The 8,646-nt window shown below is 38.9% G+C and overlaps 1 protein-coding gene across 1 annotated transcript; it reads left to right on the top strand.

The window, feature by feature from the left end:
- The first annotated feature begins 481 nt into the window (after positions 1-481).
- LOC121531246 (ALX homeobox protein 1-like) lies at positions 482-7,930 on the top strand. The gene is made up of 4 exons (XM_041836493.1): positions 482-855; positions 1,933-2,237; positions 2,983-3,111; positions 6,783-7,930. The coding sequence occupies exons 1-4, from the start codon at positions 630-632 to the stop codon at positions 7,110-7,112; spliced, it is 990 nt and encodes a 329-aa protein (XP_041692427.1). The 5' UTR covers positions 482-629; the 3' UTR covers positions 7,113-7,930.
- The last annotated feature ends 716 nt before the right edge of the window (positions 7,931-8,646 follow it).

Below are 8,646 nucleotides of genomic sequence, written 5' to 3'. Positions count from 1 at the left end.
TATTGCATTTAAAAGCATCGTTTTGATGTCCAAAACGTTTTAAATGTTTTTCACATCTCCATAAGTCGTTATACTGTGAATTTATATTTTTCAAAATATATTGCCACGAAAGTAGTTATTCCGATTATTACAGCAATAGGCCGAATTCGACCAGAAACTTGAATTACCAAGTGAGTGTAGAAGACGAACTTCCGTTTGAATTAGCCATGCGCTCTTACAAATTGTATTTGCAGTCTCAACTTGCAGTAGGCTAGATAAATCATTAGACTACCTCTCTTTATTTGGGGTGTGTAAACATGTTGTAAATTAAAGTTAATTTCATTGTTTGCTTTTAGATCTTTTCTAGGGTCTCGAATCATAATGTGTGTTTGGTTTGGATTGTAGGAGGAGTTATAACTAACTTCTCCATATTCAAATGTGGGGTGGCTTCTTCAAGGAACCCCCTCTCCCTCCCTTTATAAAGAGACCATAGCTAGTGCCTTTAAGACTAGACAAATTAACGGCTTTGGCGAATTATTATCTTACCAGGGTAGCCTATATAGATCCTCAATTTTGTCGAACCTCAACAGAAATTCTATATGGTCAGTTGACAAGGTTCGTTTAAGAGACGGGATCTGGGGAAGAAGAAGATGATGATGGAATACATTAATGATAAATTCGCATTGAAAAGTCAAGCGATTAAGGGCAGCGACTATTACATGGGCTCTGGCAGCGGGCTGGACCAAGTTATGGAGAGTTTGGACAGTGTACAGTACTACAGCAAAACCTCGCCCAAGTGTGTGCATGCTTTCGGGCTACAGACCACCGAGCACCACACCCGAATGGAGCGGTCCTCGCCGTGTGGAGACCAAAACGGTTAGTTACTTGCCCCTTTTCACTGTCCATGTGTAAAGCGTTGCCAAAAATATTTTTCAACTGCCGCTGAAATGTGTTTGCTAGATGTGTTGTTGATGAGACTTGTAAGGCTATACCTGCAGGCTGTAAGTAAAAGCGTTACCCAAGTTTTATTGAAACAAATATGTATTAGGTTATTTTACGCATGTTATTTTAGCATTCAAATAGTATTGTGCCTGTGAAACGAAGATAATAATAATAATGTGCCATTTAGCAGACGCTTTTATCCAAAGCGACTTACAGTCATGCGTGCATACATTTTTGTGTATGGGTGGTCCCGGGGATCGAACCCACTACCTTGGCGTTACAAGCGCCGTGCTCTACCAGCTGAGCTACAGAGGACCACTCTATAAGTTGGTAGGCTGCATAATTTCATCATTATGTGCCATATCTCAAACAGGTGATTTTTTTAGGTGTTATGTAATTCTTATTGCTCTGTCCAAAAAAAACGTTTAAATGCAAGAAAGCTATTGGATTGAGCCATTTAGGTTTTTTTTATATTGCCAAATTAGGAATACATTGAAAGAGCAATGGGCAGATGTGATCATATTTAAAATGTCATAAAATTATAAATATCCTAGAAAGTGTGGTTTTGTAAATATGTGTTTCTGGCTTTGTCAATAATAATATTAATATCAACCATCATCAAAACTGAAATGCAACCGTGCATATCTGTTTACATTAACTGCATATAGGTTAGAGAACAAATGGGCTTATACATCTCTTACATTAAATATATTTGTCAATATTCTTTATAGGCCAATCACTTGCATGTTGTGCAAAGATTACCTTTTAATGTAGCATCTGCCAGCCAGCATATATGCCTGTATTGTTGCATGATCGGCGTTATTCTGCTAAAACTGTTGAGCTAACGTGTTATTTTCAATTAGGCCTATTAAATGAAAATGAAACATTGTTAAAGTAGCCCTATTATCTAAATAACCCTATTTTTAGCTATATTTTTTATTTATACTAATACATTATAGAAACATTGATGTATAATATTAATAATAATACTTTTCTATTTCTTTCCTATAGCGAATTATGGTGTCCCCAAAACTGAAGAAGATACCTTGCACGTGGACCTCGGGAGGTCGATAGAGAACTGTTGCAATCTGAGGGCCTCGCGGTTAACGGCAGGTCAGGAGAAAACGGATTTGGACGAAATCAGTGCCAAGTGTGACAGTAACGTATCGAGCAGTAAGAAGAGGCGGCATAGGACGACGTTCACGAGCGCACAGCTGGAGGAGTTGGAGAAGGTGTTTCAGAAAACTCATTACCCAGACGTTTATGTGAGAGAACAGCTGGCGATGAGAACGGAGCTAACTGAGGCCAGAGTGCAGGTAGGTCTGCTTTACTCTCACTTTCATTCAGTTATTCTCTAGGCCAGGGGTTCCCAAACTTTTCCACAGCATTGGGGAACATCCCGCGCCCGCCCCTTCGCACGCGCCACGTCTTTTTCTATGGGCACAAGCACTGTTCATGACACACTGTTCACATCCCTCTTGTTGGTGGAGAGAATTTAGCAGCTTTAAAGCTTATTTCCTGCAATTCTACACGTTTTGTCATGGGGTGCAAAGAGTATGTTGCAGTTTTAAAGCTAATTTTATTGCAATTATATACATTTTGCCATGTCTAATGTGCATTCATGTGATATTTGAGTGACTAAAACATTTCAACAATATCTATAGGCAAAATAAACTAAATAAAAAAACGTTAGCTGACAAGAGGAACTGATGATGCACTACCCAATTTCGAAATTGCACCACCTGCATTCTACTATTACAACTTTCAAGAGGAAATTTAAAGCCGGACTGAGTTCCTTTAAAAAAAAAACAACAACAACATGATATTACTGTGAATCACAAATGTAAGCACGTTATTTAAAATTAATTGTATCTCTGAGTGCTTAGGTAAGGCCTATTAGGCCTATGTGCCATCAAATATTGGCTAAAGACAACGTCATGCTGAAAAAGAAGGGTAGCCTTTACTACATATTGGCCAAGTAGCCTAGGCTATAGCCTAAGCCTATAGCTCAGTTATTCTTAGGATAAGATTGATTATATTTCTCTCTATTTCTCCCTCTAGGTGTGGTTTCAAAACAGAAGAGCCAAGTGGAGGAAAAGAGAACGTTATGGGCAGATTCAACAGGCAAAAAGTCATTTTGCAGCGACATATGACATATCAGTGTTGCCAAGGACGGATAGCTACTCACAGGCAAGTTTGGCTTTTACCAGAGACACAATTTAATTACCACTATTGAATCCTTTTTGGTAGACTAGTCATCATATGGAATTAATCATTTGATTTTGGTGTAATACTTGGTAATTGTTAACAATAATTAGAGCCTATCATGCGTATTTAGCCACACTAACTTTTTGTTTGTATTTTCAAGAGTAGCCTAGGTAGGCTAGTAGCCTACACATTCACTATATTAAATCAAATGATAGTGCTCTTGCCTGCCACCGCACCTTGATAGATTGAGCATCTTTGACATAGGCCTATATTAATAAGATGTATAAGGCTATGCACCATATTTCAGATAAGACTTTGATCGTTGATTAGAATGTATCTCGGCAAACCATTGAAATTAATGGCATCTTAGATTTCTCTGAAAATGATTTATCCAGTCGATGGGACGAGGCTAGTTTAGGCCTATGGGCTTTTAAAAGGGCAATCCCTGACTGCTACATTATTTTTTGGTATTTCATATTGTGATCTATATACCCATTGATTCTGAAATAATATAATTTGTTAATTCCTCATGAGCTTAGTTCAATTGTCTTACCTTATTAGAACCCAAAATATAAGCTTGTTTTACTCCTTTGTTTGTAAATTTTGTAATTGTAAACAAATACTGTATAGCCTCAAAACATGCTTAAGGGCAGTACTTGCATCCATATAGCTCTGTCCATGAATTTGAGAGTGGTTCAATTTCTCCAGGCCCATCTCTCAGCTATTTACCAAATCAGTGGCGGGGTGGCGGCTTACTTATTGTTTGAACTGCAGATTGCCCCTTTAAAGCGAACATAAAACATAAAGCCATAAGGGGCTGCCAGAACGCATCCCTTTAAAACATAAGTTATGAAGCAAACCTACCCTTTTAAATGATGATACATTTCTGTATCTCTGACCCTTCTAAATCCTTTGGTGGGGTGTGGTCACTGTAGAACCCGTTTGGTGCTTTTATAACACATGTAGGATAGGCTATAGCCTACACTTACAGACTAACATCTAACAACATCGAGGCTATATTGTTGAAGAGGATAAGCGTTTGAAGATGTAGGTCTAAAGCCGTGCATGGCCTCAGGCTCTAAATGCCCTGGCCTAAATCCAGGCCCGAATTCTGTGCCACATATTCTGTTCCTTCTGATATGTTTCCTGTATAAACACTTGAATAAATCTCCTCTAATATAGTTTATCCAGATTACTTACTATAGAGGGTACTGACCATAGAGATCCTAATAAATTACTAGAGGGGCTATGTAATGAACCCTAAACGTTCCAGAATGGGAGTATAATGGCAGCCATATTGGTCAGGGAGAAATCCAAACCCATCTAATTGGAATGAATGGCAGTAGAGGCATAATCCTACAGTAATTTTACTTAAGCATTAAAACAAAAGTAGGCTAAGGCATGTGATAGGCTAAATCAGAAATTGTGTAATATGATTACTGTCAACCTAAAATATTGTCATATAATTATAAATACAGTTTACACAGGTTTTATAGCCTACCAATTTTATGTAGGGTATAAATAGCTTCTAAAATATATTTAAACAGACTAAATGTCTAAATTTAGGTTTTCTTGGAAAGCTGTGAGTGCTATTATATGCATTTACAACTTGTCTAAGTCCTATAATCAACTGATTTCAACCAGTGTATGGCTGTGGATTGACTGCATTATTTGAATAGAACGTTGGCATATTGGCAGTTAATTTGAAAAATGTATGGAATTATTCCTCTAAAACTGGCTGCCTAGCTAGCTAACAAACATACAGCACAGATCAATTCTTCAAATTCATTATTTTACACTATCTTATCACAGCACTGGCAAACCATGATTGACCAACTCCCTGACCAAAATGGCTGGGCCCGGTTGCATATAACACCTTAAGTAAATTTCTCCTTATCTTTTCCCATAAAGTAGCCTTAACTTTAAGTCAGTTGCACAAAACATTTTAAGGTAAATTTCCCCCTTAAATTAAGTGAAAATGTTAAGGGTGCCCACGAGGTCCCTTAACTGCTTCATTCAGTATGGATGTTAATGTAAACACCATTTGTGGAGGTGAATGTTGCTTTCATCTGCTCTGGGGATGTAGCTCAGTTGGTAGAGCATGGCGTTTGCAACGCCAGGGTTGTGGGTTCGATAAAATAATGTATGTGCTAACTGTAAGTCGCTCTGGATAAGAGCATCTGCTAAATGACTAAAATGTAAATGTAAATGTTACAAAAGGAAAACATCAACCAGCTAGCTACTTAGCCAAACAATGGAAGGTACACAATCTATGTCTACAAAGCTAGCTGGCTAGTTAGCTACAGCTACTCTGTAAGCTAGCTTGATGTACTAGAAAGTAATATAAACAAGTTGAGAAAAAACTAACTACAAGAAACATGTTTTATTGTCTTCTGAAGCAATTTTGTTATCCTGTCTTGATTGTAGAAGTTATATTTTGTTATATCACACTGAAAGCGATCTCTTTGACTAGATTAGTCAGTGAATCAGGCCATCTCCATGGTAACCAGATACTCTTTCTGCCATACATACATGCCTTTAAACTACCATAAAAACCCTCAAATATGCCCTTAGCTAAATAAATATTTGAGGGGCTCTATGCAACACCCTTAAACAATTCCCTTAGGTAAGGGGAAATTATTCCTTCAGGCAAACCCTTAAGGGAAACACTTCAGATATTTAATGCAACCAGGCCCTGATCTTTATCCCATCATAAGAAGGTTCATGTCCATTCTAGTGTTCTAATTCCTAATGCTATGGTACAGAGCGTAAGTAGGGGATTGAAGTATGCCAATGTATCTTACTGTTTGATTTACAGCCATGTTCAAAGTTGATGATTTCTTCCTTGTAAATACTGTAGGGGGGAACATAAATTGCATTTTTGTGTGTTGGACGTGGACATTTCTATGAAAAAGCAGTGTCTGGATCTGTTTTAAAATATTACATTTGTGCCAAAAAATGTACTATATTTACAGATCATTGACGTCATATATAATATGCTTTCTGATGTCATATGTTTATGGAAATCATTTTGATTACAACCAGTTGAAAATGAAATGAAATTCCCATGCAAAGCTAAACAAACCGTCATTGCATATGACCACCAAACCATACCAAAATCTACACCCCCACCACAATTAATTATGTTTCTAGTATTTGCTAGATATGTCTGTAAACCAACGTTTGGCAGGGATGTTGCAGTAGTTGCAAGGGAAAGGATGGGTGCAGATACTGATCTTAGAGATGTGATTTTCCCTAATTAATCAGGAATACAATTTCTGACATCTGGACTGGTAGCCTTCTCCTTGATTTTCTATTATGTCCTTGAAATCAGAATTCTAAACTTAGGCTATATACTGTAGGCTATCTGAAGTAGCCTGTTGTAGAGTTACACATTTGGATGAAATGGTATATCATATATTATCATTGTCTAAAACTGATAAATACTTTGTCAAAGAAAATGTGTCCTTAATAGAATTGATGAGAAGAAAATAGAAAACCTTTATAATCCACACAATCTGGGGCTTCATTGTGGCATACACATAACATTCAAAACGTCAGGAGCAATTCATAATCAAGATCATTCAACTTTCCTGGTAGAATAGAAAGGTCAATAAATAACCAGATAAATTACCTATAATTTCCCTTCCCAGATCCCCAACAACCTGTGGCCCAGCCCTGCTCCCAGTGGCTCGGTGGTGTCCTCCTGCATGCTCCCCCGTGGATCTCCTCCCTGTGTAACCTCCTACTCCCACTCCTCCCGCTCCGCAGCCGACCACGGGTATGTGGGCTTCCCCAACCAGCAGAACCAGTTTGGACACGTCTCCCTCAATAACTTTTTCACGGCTGACTCCCTCCTCACGCCCTCACCCAACGGACATCCATTCGAGGCCAAGCCTGAGTTTGAGAGACGCTCATCCAGCATCGCCGTCCTGCGGATGAAGGCCAAGGAACACGCGGCTAACATATCCTGGGCCATGTGATGGGGATTGTGAACGTTCCGTCCGCCCAACCGACTGACTCACAGCCACTCTAACTTTAACATTAATACTACGCACAATAATTATATCCCCAACGTTGTATGACTGACAGAGAACTGACTGTGACACCGGATTGATGGAAGAGGACTTCCTTAAATTTGAATGATGTAGGCCTAGATGCTGATCGATGACTAGCCATCTGCTGGAGAGACATGCTCCTCAAGGGGTCAACAAACTGTCAGGTCAGAGGACAGAGATGATGAACTGATACAAGGTTATTAAAGGTCACCTGATCAAGGTTGAGCTGTGAGTGCATTATCAGTTTAATCCACACAGACAACACTTACTTTCAGGTTCACAACCGATGTGAAAGAGGAATGGAAGCACTCCCCTAAGTGGGCCCTTTTTGCCAATTATTATTCATAATAAGGCACAATGTGTTGCTGAGAACGTGGTCCTCTATGGCTTTTACACTCAACTTCGGTTTGTCCTACACTGTAGGACCTACAGTACAAGTGTTGAACTGTGTATATTGTCATTCCCTGTGCTTTCTAATTTCATTACCCCATGCAGCTCTGGACATATAGAGGAGCAGAACAGAAATGAAATGGGACTGACATATTAACATGTCTGTGTGCTTTGCAGCAAAGCTATGTAACCCCCATTAGCTCTGTTTGTGTTGTGCTATATGGCACCAGCACAGGAAGCAGTTGGTATGTTTGTAATAAGACAATAAAAACATATGCTGTGACATCATTTTTGATTGTATATGTTTTGTTTTATTGTATTTCCCTCACTCATTATAGACTCGGGGTGGCGATCCGGGTCGTCGGGACAGGGATGTAAACCAAGGGTTAGGCTACACTACAGTAGTGTGAGTGAAGTATTACAATTTATAATATGTATAATCTACATGGAAATAATAATAAACATGGAAAACTCTTCGGATAGTGCATCTCTTCAGATACTCTATAAATCCCCCCTCTCCCTCCTATAGTCACACACATTATATACTGTAGCCCACATGGAAACCGAACATGAGCATGTTCTATGCCTTTGTCCTCTTCTAAAAGGTGACGGCAACCCTTTGTGCTGCTCACTCTCTGAGATCACTTTCTATTCTGTGGTGGAAATCATCTCATCGTGGAAAACGTATCCATATGAATGGCACGCTTGATTCAATTACAACCGTAAGTTGTGTCAGATGCTTTGATATGGCACTGCCTTTGTTTTACTAGGGGCACTACTTCACTTCCTGGCTATTGCCAATCAAAAGTACGTATCAGAGTATTTTACTGTATCTACGACGTGCCAAAACAAGGGTCTTTTAATGAGAAGTTTAGGTCTTAAAACAAGACCTGGAAAATGATACAAGTGCTCAGCCTGATATGTGCTTTGAGGTCTTGGCTTTCAGATAGCAGATATTTTGGACTGGTTCAGAGCACATTGGATCAATTGCAACGCATGTCATTACAGGAATGATGTCATTTTCTTGGCTTCGGATTATCTCTATTTTTAGTTAAACTCCAACTCTTAT

This window comes from Coregonus clupeaformis, chromosome 11, assembly GCF_020615455.1.
Source record: "Coregonus clupeaformis isolate EN_2021a chromosome 11, ASM2061545v1, whole genome shotgun sequence".
Taxonomy (NCBI): Eukaryota; Metazoa; Chordata; class Actinopteri; order Salmoniformes; family Salmonidae; genus Coregonus; species Coregonus clupeaformis.
Note: the sequence above shows the minus strand (reverse complement) of the source record. Positions and strands in the feature narration are given on the sequence as shown.

Bases quoted from the DNA above. Each gene is read 5' to 3' on its own strand.
- LOC121531246 (XM_041836493.1), top strand. From the start codon at position 630: ATGATGATGGAATACATTAATGATAAATTCGCATTGAAAAGTCAAGCG. The intron at 856-1,932 runs GTTAGTTACTTG...TCTTTCCTATAG, and splicing joins GCCGTGTGGAGACCAAAACG to CGAATTATGGTGTCCCCAAA. The intron at 3,112-6,782 runs GCAAGTTTGGCT...TTCCCTTCCCAG, and splicing joins GGACGGATAGCTACTCACAG to ATCCCCAACAACCTGTGGCC.